General features: G+C 42.8%; 1 protein-coding gene across 2 annotated transcripts in view; it reads right to left on the minus strand.

Moving 5' to 3' along the window:
• TMEM163 (transmembrane protein 163) overlaps positions 1 to 16,912 on the minus strand; it is a 221,801-nt gene that overhangs the window by 76,346 nt on the left and 128,543 nt on the right. For both annotated transcript variants that reach the window (XM_090267036.1, XM_090267025.1), the window contains 2 exons: positions 6,057 to 6,100; positions 4,589 to 4,680 (listed from right to left, as the gene is read on the minus strand). In XM_090267036.1, coding sequence (XP_090123162.1) covers positions 4,589 to 4,680; positions 6,057 to 6,100 — 136 coding nt within the window. The remainder of the gene's footprint in view (positions 1 to 4,588; positions 4,681 to 6,056; positions 6,101 to 16,912) is intronic.

Here is a 16,912-nt window from a genome sequence, read left to right on the forward strand (position 1 = left end):
GGAAATGTCTCCCTCCTCTTATGTTCCAAGTCCTCCTCCCAGAGGCGATCCTGCTGCCAGTCTCCTTTGTGTCCTTGCAGAGATTGTTTTTTATGTCTCAACAAATGTGTGTAAATGCAAATCTTTCACTAAAACAAATGAGAAAAGACTCTAAACACTATATTGCTCCATGCTTTCTTCACTGAATGAAACTTAGAGCTCACAATATAAGTGCACAGATAGTGCTTCATTCTTGTTTGAGTGTCCTCACAGCAAGCCGCTGTCAGTGGGACAACTGCCACCGCTCAAGCCCTGTAACCACACTTGTACTCCCCTGTGTTCCCGAGGTGGCGTCCTGTGCTCCTCCCTCCCAAAAACTTCCATCCCACTCCCAGGCTGCACATCCTCAGACTCTTTTCAGACTCCTCCCCTCACCTCTTGGCCCAATAAAACCCAGTTGTTCCCCGCGAAAGCTGCCTCCCTGACCTCTGAATTGGCTGGTGGCTGTGTTTCCTCTCTGGTGCACATTCTCAAAGCCTGTCTTCCTCTGGGTGAATTCCAAACCAGTTTCTCTGGCTTTCTCCCTCAGTACTCCCAGTCACCCACAGGCTAAACCACCCACTACACCTCCTCGTCATTGCCCCCAATGCCCTGGCCCCTCCCCTTCAATCACTGAGGACATCAGCACCTGTTTCACTCTCTTCCTCTCCTCCATAAATTTTGCAGACACCTCCTCAGTCCCACGTGGAGCATCCAGCCAACACCTGGCCTCACACATGTCCCTGACCTTTTGTCCTCACCCTACCTCAGCCACCCACTCCTACCCTAAAGCCACACAAAGAAATGAACCACCTGTGAGAGCATGCCACTCTCAAGTCAGTATCCCACACCAACAGCTGTCAAGCTAAGCGAGACTTCTAAACCACCATGACTATTCATTAACCTTGCCATTGTCCTCCCATCCCTCCTTACCCATTTTGAATATTCTGGTATGTTCCTAGATCCCTCCCTTACAAATAAACTTGATTCTCTTGCCCCCTTTCTATTTTACTTGCCTGTTGAAGATCCTGACCATGCATACACCTGGTCTGCCCTCTCCACACATATATGCCCCACCACAAGAAGGTGACTAGTCAAATTTCGAGTTTTTAAACATGAATGACTAGTTGGTAGCATTACAAAATGGAGTAATTGCTATAGCAAATAGTTTGAGGGTCCTCAAAAAATTAAAGATAATACTATCATATGACCCAGCAATCCTACTTCTGGGTCTATATCCAAAAGTATTGAAAGCAGGGTCATGAAGAGACATTTGTACACCCTTGTTCATAGCAGCAGTAGTCACAATAGCTGCAGTAGAAACAACCCAAATATCTATCAACAGATGAATGGATAAACAAAACATGGATTATACATACAATGGAATATTACATAGCCTTAAAAATGAAAGAAATTCTGACATATGTTACAAGATGGATGAACCTTAAGGATGTTATGCTAAGTGAAATAAACCAGTCACAAAACAACAAATACTGTATGATTCCACTTATATGAGGAACCTAGAGTAGTCAAATTCACAGAAACAGAAAATAGAATGGTGGTTGCCAGGGGACGGGGGGGGGGGGGGACAGTAAAAGGGAGTTGTTTAATGAGTACATAGTTTTAGTTTTGCAAGATGAAAAAGTTCTGGATATCCGTTCACAACAATGCGAATACATCTTACCACTGAACTGTACCCTTAAAATGTTTAAGATGGTAAATTTAATGTTAGGTGCTTTGGGTTTTTTTGTTTGTTTGTTTGTTTGTTTGTTTGTTTTTAACCACAGTAACGAAGTATAAAATAGAACAAAACTACCGGGTTTTGGTTCTACTCTGTGGTGGTGCTGAAGGCTTAGTCTCTTCCTCTGCATTATGGCCACAGGGAGCAGCTAGAAGGCTGAGGAAGCTGTCTATGCTCTTTGCACTGGCAAGTCCAAGCTCAATATTCATCCCAAGCCTTAGAGTCAAAGTAGGAAAAATTAGAAGAATTAACTAAAAACAAGTTGGGTATCTTTCCATCCTCTCAAATATTATTCTCCAGCAAATAACTGAAAACCAGTAGCTTTTCTAGCTCTGCCTCTCATGATTCATTCATGCTCATTAATATACAAACATCAGTTTCTCAGCTGGCAGTGATTTCATGAATTTTTAATTTACATGGAATGAGCCAGAGATTAAAACTTTAAACTAAAGCCAATAGTAGATGGATTGTGAGTGCCGTTTTAGTCCCTAGATTAAGACTGAATGAATTCTCTGGCATCAGCACATGATCTATTATCTGGAATTATGAAAACAACTCCTCTGTGAGATTTTGCCTTTTGGGCATTAATATAGATATACATTTTTTAAAAAGTACTTGCTGTGGGGTCATTAAAAACAGTTGAAACCAAAGACATTTCTTGTCATCAGTTTTAATCTAGGAAAAAATCCAGGCCACCTGGCAAATGATCACAGAGATCCCAACGCTATAGAAAAGCCACACTAATGTGTGGCTTTGTGACTAATATGTAAGAATCCCATTTCAGCATAAATAAAATCAGATTTACAATAAGCAAATTAGAAGAGAGAAATTGAGAAACAATGAACTCAATTCCTTCTGGAATTGCAAATCAAATTCAGGATTATTAAATCTAAAATAAGAAAAGACAGAGAGAACAGCTTTCTCTTTTGAGGCCAAGGCCCCATAAAAATATAAGCCACATATGCAATTTTAAATTTCTAAAAACCACATTAAAAATGTAAACAGAAGTAAAATTAATTTTAAGAGTTTATTTAACCCAATATATCCAAAATATTCTTATACCAAATATAATCCATATTTTAAAAATTATTAATAAAATGTTTACATTCTCCTTTTCTTTCTACATCTTTGGAACGTGGCATATATTGTATACTTACGACACCTCTTAATTAGTACCAGCCACACGTAAGTGCTGAAAGAGCCACTAGCAGCTACCATTTGGGACAGTGCAACTACAGAACCAAAAGAATATATGTTCTTCTGGCAGGACGGGAGCTCACTCTCAAGATCTGAGCATATCTCTAGATTGCGCTCTCTAGATTATTCTCATGCATTTCTTGTATAATAGCCAGCAATAGCTGGGGTAGGTGCATCAGCTTCTCTTTCAGCTAGACCAGTGTTAGTTTAACATTGGTCATTATGTTCCAACATTTGAAATTTTACAAAATAAGTTTACTACTAGTGTTTTCTTAATTTTTTTCAACCACAAATTGACTCGCTTTTTTCAAAGTTAACCTTACCCTAAACAATGCCATCTGTGGTATCACAAATTTTTATGCTTTATTTTTATTTTTTAATTATATTTGTTCAAAAAGCTAAAGTGCATTAAAATAAATATTTAACACTTAAAAGAAGTTTTGTGCTCTACCTAAAGCCAACAATTAACTAAATTAAAATTTGTTCTCATTTGTGAATCAGTTATGGTGTCATCTTTCAAAAGCTTTCCAATTGGCCATGAAATGTGAGATATATTACTCCTGAGTCCCTGACATCCAACATTTGTATCACAACATTTGTATGTGTGAGTATGATATAACGTCCTTACCAAGAGTACTTTTTGTCTGGGAACCACCACAATCCACAGCAAGGGGCATTTATTCATTTGTATTCAACTGTTAAAAAGCTGCAGAGGTGGGGTAATACTCTTGCCCTAATGAACAGTGAGGGCTCAGTCCTAGGGGAGTCCCCTTAATAATTAATAATCATGACAACTAAGATTTACTGAACTACATGCCAAACACTGTTCTAAAGTGGGTGTGTGTGTGTATCATACTGTGATGATTATATCTCACTTGTATAATTGTCATAATAACCCTAATAAAGGAAGTATTGCTTTTCTGCTTTTCCAGGTAAGAAAACAAGGCACAGAGCAGTTAGTAGCCTCCATAGTCAGATATAATAAATGGGGAAGCTGAGATTCAAAGCCAAGAAATATCGCTCTGGAGCCTGTGCTGTTATCACTCTGAGGATTACAAATAGAGATGAATGTTGGAAAAGACACATGTTTTATGGGCACAAACACAAATCCCTCAAAGACAAAGGTATCCCCCCACAAGATGTGGAGACTGGGGCAAGCAACGTCCTCTGCTACGGACAGGAAGCTACAAGTAGAATAATTTAAAATGCCTTCAAGATGTCTTCTGGAAATTCCACTGGAGAACTCAGCTTACTCCAAAAGAAAGAAAAACGCATGAAAATTGAAGGGAACAATAATTCCAAAAAAACACAAAGGGAAAGAGGATAGAAAGATGGATGGGTTGATGAATCAATGGGTGGATGGACAGATGGATAAAAAGGCAACTGAGCATAAAAATGTTTACTTCAGATCCAAAGGCAGAGAACAGAGTTATAAAGGGACATCCATCTCCTTGACCACTGTGGAAGGAAATGGCTGGTAATCACACCAGCCAGCCATTCTCTAAGGCAATCTGGGGACCTTATTCTTGTCGCTCGGACCAGAGCTACAGAATAAGCTGTGCTGACAACCTAATCACGCGTCCTTCATTTGCAAGGGTTCTGCAGTCTGGAAGAAGATAAAAATCCACTTACATGTATTCCCTATGGGCAGAGTGTACAGCAGCCGCGTTGCTGTAGCGCCACAGGACAATCGCCGATGACAGGACATCAAGGATGGCATCAAACTAGGAGAAGGAGACATGGCATTAGTGGTTTTCCAGCGTTAACAGGACACAACCGTGAAGACACAAGGCAATAATTCTGTGACTCGGAACATCTGAGCAAGTGACCTCAGAGCAAAGAGGGTTTGCATCCTTATGACACAGGCCATTCATCCTCCTCGCAGTGGGTCCTGGGGACCTTGAGCCCAGGACACCCCCCATGCCAGACCCTTCTTCTCCTATTTCACACTGCTCCCACAGCCTAGGAAACTGCACTCTGTGGTGTGGTGGGGCTGCTCCCAGGCCCCTGACTCCCAGCACTCTGGAGACATGGGGGGATTACACTGTTCTAACACGCTGTAATTGGTTTCCCTGTGGCAAGCAAGATCATTTGAGCATTTAATTGTATATCCCAAGTAAAATATGTGGGATGAGGGATCTGTTTCTGGCTTTCAATGGGCTTGTTCTACCTGGGGTCCAGGTAAGGGTGGTCACTCAAGGGCTCTGAGAAGTCTGCAAACACTTTGAAATTGTATACAAAATTCAGTCCTTTTGTATGAATGAAGGAGTGAATGGGAGAGGGGGGAGGAAGGGAGGGAGGGGAAAAAAGGGAAAGAGGGGAGTGTGCGAAAGAGAAAGAGAGAGTGCATGTGAGGTGTGTACATTTTTCTGGAGAAACAGTCTACTTTTTCAAAAGATTCTGAAAAGAATCTGCAACCCTCCAAATATTAAGTTTCACAACAAAAGGAAGAAGTGGGTTTGGGAACAGAAACACATACCCTTAGGTACAGGAAACCCTAAAGTTACAAAGGAGGGGCGTTTACAAGAACTCTCTGTGTGAGCAGTTGTGCCATACATATCACATTTGTCATCTGAAAAATTACAAGCACTCTCTTGAGGAGATGTGGGGAAACTTCGCCCAAGTCTTTAACATTCCTGTCCTGTGGATCATCTGAGACCCGTTTTCTCTCTCCAGTTCCCACCAGGAGCAGGCTGGGAGCCCAGGCTCCCACAGTCAGGCTACAGACTGGCGCATCTCAGCAACCACAGCCCCACTCTTCACCACCGACATTTCTGCCTGCACAGCAAAGGATCCAGGGTGTGCCCACGTTCAAACCTACAACTTTGAGGGGCAACTAAAGGCTAAAACTCTAAATCATCCTCTCAATCAATGTGGGAAATGTGGTCCCCTAATCTGTTCTTGAGAATTATACAGCACCATTGCAGTTTACTTCTAGTAAATTCTAATTTCCTATAGAAGCTATTTCCAATAAAGGTATGTTTGTCATGCTAAGCTCTCATCTGCTAACCACCCTCTTCTTATTGAGAGCCCAGGGTGAGATCTGTGGGCTCAGGAAAAACGTGCAAAACTTCATAAAAGTACATATCAGGTTACTTACTGCAAACCCAAAAGCAGAGGCGCTGTACCTCATAACGGAGACAGCTAAAAAGAAAGAAAATATTATTCAGAATATTTTAAGACCTTATAGATATTTTCTCTCATTTGTGAGTATATTAATATATTTGAGATGCCCTTTTAAAATTTCCAAGAGAATAAAGTTAAAAATTAACTGTAGGTGTAAACCCTGAGAACTAAAAAAAGCAGAGTGAAGTGAAGATTTCAGACTCCGCCTGCAACAACTTCCCTTCCCAGCATGTTCTGAGCACCAAAGGGCCAGTTTCAGAATGAAAATGCTTAAGCAGCTGTCAATCAAATGACCGCTGAGACTTTGATAATTTAGTGACTGGGAATAGAGAGCTGGGAACTATAGTAAACTTTCAAAGTAAAAGTGCAATCACTCAAACTGACCCCAGAATAAAGTAATTAATGGTATCTATATGCACGTGCCATTGCTGGCAGTTGAAAAAAATCTCTAGCCCATTAGAGCTTAAAATTAATGTAGACCTCAATAATACTCAATAAAAACCTCATTAAAACTGTTAAGAAAAACAATAACAAATGATCTTAAACAATAGACATCTACAAATGTAGACGTAACAATTATAATTAAAACATTTATCCATATTCAAAAATCTACCTTTGGGGGATAAGTCAATTAGGTAGCACTTTTGCCTGATTCTGTGATCTGTTCTATGCCAAAATAATGTCCAGTTTCAAAGATTGTTCTCAATTTGACTTAATAAAGTCAATTCTCCATATTTAACAAGAATACATCCACCCTCCAACAAAAAATGAAACCAGACTCAATGGGTCAGTAAAGCTCCGAAGTGGGCTGTTCCAGGCACATGTGTTGCAAGCGCTCATTCACACACTGAGAGAGGCGGGGGCATGGGGTGTGCAGGTCAATGCTGCCACTCAGCTCACCGCATGTCCCTTCTCAGGGACCTGCTCTCTGTCCTACCCACAGTCCTTTGTACCCCATCCCCAGCCACAAGGGTCACATGACCCAATGTGAAGCAAGCATGTTTCATTTGCTGTGAATTAGGAATTGAAACTAAGAGAATCTAGTTGGTTAATTTATGTCATTGGAATCAAAACTTGCAATCACTGGAGCTAGTGTTGGCCGTGGTTTGCTATAAAGACTGAGGAGCAGAGAGATAACCATGCGGTAAACACAGCTCTGGAGCAGAAAGAACCTCTGGCTCCCTGAAGTACCCAAGACCTTCTGAGACTCAGCCACAGTCCAGTCCTCAGGCTGTGTAATATAATCCATTAAGTTCCCGACCCTCTCTGTTGTGACATGGGCTGCTCCAGCTTTCCTCACCGATGCTCTTACCAGCATAGCAGAAGCAGAGCCAGATGTATAGAGTGCCCAATGGTAGGTTTCACAGGCAATACCGGCATGCAGTGCAAAGGGGCACTGGGCCTTCCCAAAGGAACTCAAATCACAGACCACATTGGCATGTGCAGAAAAGGCAGCAAATCCCTCAGGGGGTTGCTCAGAGCACCAAGATGCCCTAAAGGCCACAGAGCTTGCCTTGCAGTAGGTGCTCAGTAACCATTAATTAAACTGATAATTGACTTGTATAATACCAGTCAAAGTGAGTATCTGGTTTTTCCTTGACAACCTGTTTTTAGAATATCTTGACTCTGTGCTTTTTGTGAGTTGCCTCTTTATCAGCAGTGGAACCCTTTTGAACTCCTACTAACATCTTTGAGCTCCTACTAACATCAAAATATACAACAGATCAGGAAGAGATGCCCCACTGGCAACTCTGCTCTGCCTCTACCTGCGCTGTTCGGCCTGGACACCACCGCAAGGAGGGCACAGCCAGAAAAGCATGGCACTCACCGTCACAGAAGATGGCCTGCTCTCCAAGCAGTAAGCCATTGCTTTAAAAAGTTTTAATTGAGTTATTTGTTAATACCAAATATTTATACAGTGGGCAGATTTCAAAGAGGTGGATGTCCACTGGATCATATTGAGGAAACAAGGATGCTTGTCTCAGAGATTCTGGTCTCCAGCAAAGGAGCTAGCCTTGAGTGGTGAGATTTCTTTCCTGGACTCAGTCAGAGTCAATGTCCATGACTTTAAGCACTCAAAAAAATTATACTGGAAAGTTATGTTTGTGTGAGTGAGTTCAGCCTTCCCAGTGAAATATTAATACTGTTAATCCAGAGTCCTTCATAGAAGGGAAAGATTAACATGGATTACTTATTTCAAATTTGACTCCATCAAATTTCCCTGACAAGATGAAAAGGGACAAAATGCCAAAAAATTGCATGGATAACCCAGGGTACATGGAAGGGCACGCAACCAGCCTTGGCTCAGGCAGTCTCCCTGTGCAGGCAACTCTCCGGCTCAACATAGCTAATAGTCATTAACACAGGACCCGAGCGAAAGAGGTGGGAGGACTTTTAGGAATTTCTGAAGAGTGTAAAGTAATAATGCTATTTTCCCTGGCCTGTCACTGCATGTGACTCATCCTAATTCCGGTTAGACAGCCCCTGTTCTCACAGAAAGAGAGCAAATGTGGGGTTTTCACCAGGATGTTTTCAACTTCCCTTGCACTAAGAATGGGTCTCAAGCCCTGGCTGCTGTGGCTCAGTGGATTGAGTGTTGGCCTGAGAGCCAAGTGTCACTGGTTCGATTCCCAGTCAGGGCACATGACTAGGTTGCACATCGGGTCCCCAGTTAGGAGCGCAAATGAGAGGCAACCACACAGTGATGTTTCTCTCCCTCTCTTTCTCCTTTTCCCTCTCTCTAAAAATAAAATAAACAAACAAACAAACAAATAAATAAGTTATTAAAAAAAAAAATAGGTCTCACTTTAAGAACAGCAGGTCTGAGCCAGAGCGACCCAGCAAGGCAGGGATTACAAGGGAGGTGTCCCACATGTGCTTGGCTAAGAGTAGCTGAAAGCCACCACCAATCTGACAAAAGTCCAGCAGAGCCTTTAAGACAGGTGCAAATTTAACAGTGGACCACAGACAAGGGCCCTTTCACCCTCAGACAATTACACTGCAAGCTGGCAAGGTCAGTGGACAGACAGGCAATTGGGCAGCCGTGAACACAGAGCTCTCCTATGAACACTGCTCTCGGTCAAGGCAAGGGCCATAGAGCTGAAGATCACAAAGTCTCTGTGGCTGTCAGCGCTCAGTGCAGAGCCTGTTTAACAAGCACCACAGCTGATCTGGAAGGCAGCACCCGGCTGTCAGCAGCCTCCAAATTCATCCAGAGACCACTGCTGTCAGACTCCCTTAGGCAAATTTGCAAGAACCTTTCTGCTCCTTACATTTAGAACTTGTCTCCGTTGCTCATAAGTTAAATATGCACTTAGGGAGCCAGTGGCCACCAACAGCCTCTGAGGCAAGCAAGCAATTACAGGCCATTGGAGCCTCATTTCCCAGGGAGGTGAGGCCTGCTTTCCCGCCTTTTACTGCTCAGTGGTGATCAGGTTGGGTTTATGCATCCAAAAGAGTGTGCTTAGGATGTGACTGGGCTCTTCTCACTTTGTGAACATTTTTTTTTTTTTACACTAAGACACAGAGTCTTTTAAAATGTCACGTTCATAAGTAAAATGAAGATCTGTAGTTTGGGGCTTGCCCAGTATCTGTTCCCTGTGTGGGTAAGTGTGCCCTGAGTGTCCTCTGGGAAATGTTACCTCCCCTACCCGCAGACTAGGTGGTCTGGGTGGGACAACACCATTATCTCCACTCCAGTGTATCCTTGTCCTATGGCCTGAGTGATGCAGAGATGGCACAGTTCAATGTGAGCCAGTGAGAATCCCCGAGATTTTGCTGAAAATATTGAGAATGGGATATCTTTCTAGCAGGAGATTGTAAGTTGAGTTGGTAGGATGAAAAGAGAAGCTTCGGTTAGTAATTTTGCCCTAAATGGGAGGAGGCTGCCTCAGAATAAAGCCAACATAGAGGAAAGCAGATTAAAGATAAGAGATACAGCCTGAGCTGGGTAGCTTCGTTGGTTGGAGTGTCATCCTGATGCACCAAGTTTGTGGGTTTAATCTCTGGTTAGGGCACATGCAGGAGAGGCAACCAATGAGTGCAGGAATGTGTGGAACAACAAATTGATGTCTCTCTCTCTCTCTCTCACCATATATATATATATATTTTAAATATACATAATATACATAATTTTTTTTATTAGATATAAGTCAGACCACTGATGACATGGGCTAAACCTCTGGAATTAGGCCAACCTGAAGTCCATGCCCTGTATCTTTCAAATACATCAACTAATAATTTCTTTTAATTTGTTTTAGCCAGTTTGAGTTTTCATCACTTACAGCCAAATGTCTTAATACAATATACCTAGACAGAGTAATCTCATGTCCAAGAATCTCTTTTAATGTCTAAGAAGTAGAAAAACACTTTATACATAAAAGGTTCATAGTAGGTTTATGTAATTTATAATAGCAAAACACTGGACATGATCTAAATGCCCAGCAGTAGGATGATGACTAAAGTATGGTTCGTTAAAAAAATAGGCTACATGTAGCTATTTAAAATGTTCACAAGAAATAAGTGTTGGTTAATGCTCATATTAGCATGTTAGTTAGAATAATGATATTGATATAAATAGGTGGTATGTTTGGTGCCATCAGTACTGTGAAATGATGGGTTAGGGTTAGGAGGCATTCTGGCTAATATAGGTGCAAACTGAATGGGGAGGTCAGGAGAGGCTTTACAGAGAGGGTAACATTTGAACAAAGACTTAAAGGAAGTGAGGGAGGGAGCCATGCCATCACTTAGAGAAAAAAACCTTCCAGTAATGGATGAGTCCTTGCAAGGGCCCTGAGGCGAAGTGCCTGATATGTTTGAGGCCATTCAGTCTGAAGCAACAGGGAGAACAGGAAAGTTATGAGATCATAGATTTCCCTACTGTTTGAGCAAAAAAATTAGTACAAACTGTTAAGATACAAGATAATATATGAGATATAACTAGCTTCATGATACAACTACATTTAAAGAATTGCATTGAAAACAACTAGAAAAAAAATCCCACAACTGATAACCATAGTTAATCTTTGGTGGGTAGAAATATTTGAGTGAATTTCTTTCCTTTCAAGTTTTTTGTATTTTCCACATTTTCTATACTCATCATATATGGCCGTTCAAGTCAGAAAAAATAAATAAAATTTATTTGGGAAAAAATTACCCAAGTCATAACAACAAAGCCACAGATATAAAACAACAGCAAAAACCAGATTTATGATGCACATATGGGAATAGGCTGTGCTGTGAGCTCATGAATGCTTCTGGCTAGCAGGAAATTATACTACCTTAAATGCCTTCGCTATATCCAAGTTGCTGAAATCCATCTCACTAGGCCAAGTCTCCTACATAACTGGGTTTCTAATTCTCCAAAGAGTTCACCAGAGCATGGTAGAGAATCAAGGCAAGTCAGGATGTGGAACACAAGCAAAAAGTCACTCCATCTAAGGGACAAACTGCCTCCCAAGTTTTTGTTTGCCTGGCACTCTCTTCTTTCCTTTAAATGTCAAGAGGGTAATAACAGCTACATTCCCAGAACCATTCATACAACAGTAGTCTTAAATAAATATTTATACAGGTCTGGTTGAAGACCATACCTTCTTTTACTAGATCACATTCAGGCCAGAAAGCATGTCAACTGAAAACTCAAATTCAAACAAAAAGACAGCTGGAAAATGGAGGGACCCAGGCAACCCATCATTAGGGCAAAGCCAAATGCAAATCACGCAGCTGAATAATCAGCAGGCTTTGCCGAGGGTTGTGAAGGTTCACAGGAAGTGCCCTGGAAATGCACAGAGAGAAGAGTGTCGGCAAGGCAACTGAGGGTCGGGGTGAGAGCCCCTCAACAAGGAACATTAAACAAAGGGTGCCATTTTAATTGCAGGCCAGTTTATAGCAACAATGAGGACCAATCTGTCATTCTCCCCAAAGTCAGGCAATAATTATCTTGAGCCTTAGCACTCTTTAGCAATACCCCAGGCCCCTTAACACCTCCAAGTGGCTAAAGATGTGCCCAGTAGAGCTCTGCTAATAAACCAATCCCACTTTAATTAGAGCACCTCTGTCACACAGAAGCCTGGCAACCACACCCACAGCCATGGAGCTAAACTAACCCAGCTTGAGAACTCATCTTTCCATCACTCACTTTTATCATCACACTACAACCGAGGCAGAAGAGCTGCAGCGAAGAGGGGGTCAAAACTAATGGATATATATTCTAACTCACTTCAACAGAACCTCCAATAGCTTCCAAACTCTCTCCCACTCTTAACAAGATTATATAACGTACTATACTACAAAAATTCGTGATAGGATGTTGGATTCAGTCATCACTGAAGGAAAAGAGGACCAAGCAGTTTGAAAAACAAATCAACAAAACTTTGTATTTTATCTGCATAGACCAAAAATGTGCAAAATGGCTATCTAAGGATAAAATTTGGAAGTTTTTGTTTAACCTATACAGTATTATTCAAATATCAGAATTGGCTACCAACATTTTTAAATCAGGAGCCCTCAAAAATTAAAAAAAGGAAAACAGAACACCTAGATTTTTGACTTCTCTGGAAAATCCGAGAAATGCCAAGGCTGGGCTGTCCCTTTCTCCTAGAGGTGCTAGCCCTATGTTCAGACGGGGTGCGTGCTCTTGGGCACCTTCTGGGTATCTAGCTGACCCAGTGGGCTTAAGTATGAGACTTAAGATGTAGCCCATAAGCAGCTTAAGGGAAAGCAATTCACAGCAAATGCGTGGCAATAGTCATTGTGCTGCATGAACAGTAGCCTCCAATATTCTCTATTATAAGGTCTGGCTCCCAGCAAATTACAAAAAGCTGCACCAAAGTTCGGGTGCTCAAAGCATGTACCATTATTTGAAAGCTCTTTGTCTTCTGTAGAACCTGAGAACCATTCATTAGCTCCAGACAGGCTATGGACACTGCCCAACTACCCCCAGAGCTCTGTTGGTCTGCAGACAGGCAAACCCCCTACCAAGACCTCAGGATGATCACAAGACTCTTTCTTTTGCATGATCAAGTGGTGGGTGATCATGTACAAGTGGCCATATAGTCCATCCCCCAGAATAATCTGTGCAACCCACAACAAAAGTGGGGTTGAAGAGGTTGTAAGATACTGCCCTTGAGCTACTATTATGGGGGTGCGAGGGTCATTTGATAGTGACCTGGTCCATTTTGCAATAAAAGATGGATTTGCATTCAGGTTTATACCAGGAAGCAACCACCAAAATGTCTTGGCCAGACCCCCATACGCTCCTGTCCCCCTACCTATACCTCTGTCCCAGCATTCTTGACATGCAGCCAGAGTTGTTCTATCTGTTGTACTTTGGGTAAAGGCCAATGTTTTTCTAATGGATAAGGTGCCATGGGCTGCCCTCCTCCCTACCCGCTGTATCTGCTCACTCCACTCCAGCCCCAGGGGCCTCCTCAATGACCTCTCCGCAACCCAGCATGTTCCTGCCCCGCCTGGTTCTAACTCGTTTCTCTGCCTGAAGCATTCTTACTCCAGGATCTGACTGGCCACTCCCTCATCTACTTCAGGTCTCTGGTCAAAACTCACCTTACAGGCCTGTCCTATTCACTGTATTTAATATTGCAACCTGCCCAGCTCCCACATCTTAGCTCCTCATCACTTTGCTCTATACATTCTTTATCTGGATCACATATTATCTTCTACCACACTATCTGAGTGACATAACTATGAAAAGTGTGTATCACCTGCCCCCTCCACTCATTAGAATATAAGCACTACAAAGGGTGGAAACTTTTCTACTTTGTTTCCTGATGTCTCCCAAATGTCTAGATCAGTGCCTGAAAACATGAAAGCATTCAGATTGATTGACTGACTGATAGACTGACTGAAATAATACCTTAGTGATACTGATAGTCTGCCCAGACCATTGGGAGCGGGCTGAGAGAGAGGAAATGGGAGGGGCTGACAAGGGAGATGGAGCTAGGCCATGCAGATGGGACCTGGGAGATGCTTCTGCACCAAGCCATGCTCCTCCGGGCACCGAGGGCTTGGCATGCAGCCAGAAAATACTTTCATGAACCACTTGAGGCCATGGCAATGACACTGAGTTTTGCAGCACTTCCACAATGAACTGAGCTCATGCTCCTCCACCCCTGGCCAAGATGGCAGAAGGAGGAAGTTCTTACATTGAGCACAAGCAAGGCTAGAAGGATAATTGAATAAGAGGAAAAAAGCCCTCCTACCCCCTTCTGGTACCAGATTAGGAGTGAGACCAGGGGAAGGCAGGCACATGAACAACAGAAGTTAAAATGGCTGCAGGGGGAGGTACTGGACCAAAGTGGCCTGTCAGTCTAGCCTGGAAAAGAAGGGATTGGTTGGGAAGTGGACCCACCCAAAGCACATGAAAGTTTAGGACGTTAACTGGTCATTCTGAGAAAATACCTGGTCCATCCCACACCTGAGCTGATAGACCCAGAGGAAGAAAGAAACACTCTCTTGCCCACCTGGTGAACACACTGCCCAGTGTCTCCGTGGAACCCTAGAAGCCCAATGGCGAACTGCAGCACTGGCCCCACACACGGGAACAGAAGGGACCCTGAAGCCGGAGAGCAACTGGGAACAAGCTAAGCTACCTGGATAACTGCTCAGCAGGTGCCTGTGGGTCCCAAAGGTGGTACTTTAAATGGGAACAGTAACTCTACACTGTCTTTTGTCTTCATCTTGCTGAAGACAGCTGGGTTTTTTCTGGGTTTTTTAGAGGAGATGGGCTTTGATACAAGAGTCCGCCATTCTCCCAGACTGTGCAGTATCTGAATACAAAACAAAAAACAAAAAACATCTTTCTTACCAGCCTCTGCCTCTAGATTTTGCCTTATGGTGGTGATGGGCAGCTGAACCACTACCATAATGTTCAGTGACATTAGCTCCAACTTTCAGTAAACAAGAGTGTTCAGGGAGAAAGCAGACAAGACCAGGGGTTCAGCATACCAAGAGACCCAGCTGTGTTACCAGGGAGCCATTTCCTGAGCAAACTGAGCAGCAGCGAACACTGTAGGGCACGCACACACACACAAAAAAAAAAACCTCAATAAAAACTATCCTTTTAAGGAGATTGTGGAGCATCTGAATGACAAAGACCAATGACTATGGGAAGAGCAAGAAGAGCCCTGAATCCAGGAAGCCATGAGCAAGCCCAGTATTGTACGTGAGGAAAAAGAACAGAATAAGAGCAAGCCAAGGAAAGTCTCCACCTTGGACCAGGGCACTCCCATTGTCTCTAACACACACCACATATTCACCCTGCTTCAGTCAGCATAACATGAAACCCACCGACCCCCATTCCAGAATGGGAATCCATGTGACAGGAACGTGAGCTGGACAACTGCCACTTACAAGGAGAGACCCAGTTTAGACAGGTTCTCAGTGGTCACACAGGCAGAAGGTACCATCTCACAGACAAAAAGCCAAGAGCCCAGGTTTTCACACTTAAGTTTCTTCAACAGCACAGCAAAACTTCACATTGCTGCTTCTACAAACTGAGGCTAGAGAGAAGAAAGAGCTGCTTGAGGTAATGCTTACCCAACTTTTAGGAATGTTTATGAACTATCTTCAATAGAGTAAACAATCTACCCTCACTTGGTGCTTCATTTATTCCAAAGACCTCACTCACCAGAACTAACGGTAAGAGCATGGTTCTTGCTGAACGTCAATTGCATATTCCCCCTTGTAGGCAATTTTACTCCTGCCTGTGCTGTGGTTTCCCATGATGCCAGCACTGCTCACAAGAAAGTAGTCTATTGCCTGTGGGTGGCAGGCCTAGCCAAGTCCTTTCCCAGGCTGGCCAGGTAGCCTCAGATGACACTTAACCCCTGTCTGGCAACCCACCCCGCCCAGACCAACAGGGGGAGCTTGAGCTCACCAATCATTCTCTCACTCAATAAACAAACATTTATTGAGCATCTGCTACATGCCACACACTGTTGTGATGAGCTGGGGAAACAGCAGTTACTTGCCCAATGACTTGATGAAATATGCCTCTTAAAGCCCTGTCTATCTCTTAATCACAGAACACTGCTACTTTTGCCTAGTAAATAAAGTGTTCTTTAAATAGAAAATAGAGACAGTGGAAATTTTTATAAAACAGAGCCTATACAGTTTGTCTTCTCTGGCCTTCTGTTCCAATTGCTGTACTGGTTGCTGGGAATCCAAAACCTGACTGCTCATTCTCAGCCCATTATTTCTAACTTGGCTCAGTGTCTCTCCTCCAGCACCCAAAGCCTTCTGCCCCCACTGCTCTCACTTTTTATCACATAGAAAAGATCCTGTGTCTTCTTCAAGCACATGCAAACTTGAAATCAGGGGTTACATTGTATTCAAATCTCTATCCCCAGGGCCTGTGAAAGCACAAGCACACAACTGGTGCTCAAGAAACGCCTGTTGAGCAATGAAAAATGGAAGAATCACTGAACCCTAATCATAATATCTGGTTTTTGTTTTTTGTTTCTTTGACATCTTTTTTAAAAATATGTTTTATTGATTATGCTGTTACAGTTGTCCCAATTTCTTTTCCCTTTGTTCCCCTCAACCCAGTGACATACCTCCCTCCAGTTGTCCCCCCAACCTTAGTCCATGCCCACTGGTTGTGCATATAGTTCTTCTCAACATCTTCCTATCTACTCCACTCCCTCCTACTATGCTTCTTTTTAAAAAATATTCTTTATTAATTATGCTGTTACAGTTGTCCTAATTTCTTTTCCCTTTGTTCCCCTCCACCCAGTGACATCTCTTTCTTCAGTTGTCTCCCCCCCCCCTTTAGTCTATGCCCATTGGTTGTGCATATAGTTTTTCTCAACATCT

The sequence above is a fragment of the Furipterus horrens genome, unplaced genomic scaffold (assembly GCF_987537825.1).
Source record: "Furipterus horrens unplaced genomic scaffold, mFurHor1.1.pri manual_scaffold_1, whole genome shotgun sequence".
Classification (NCBI taxonomy): domain Eukaryota; kingdom Metazoa; phylum Chordata; class Mammalia; order Chiroptera; family Furipteridae; genus Furipterus; species Furipterus horrens.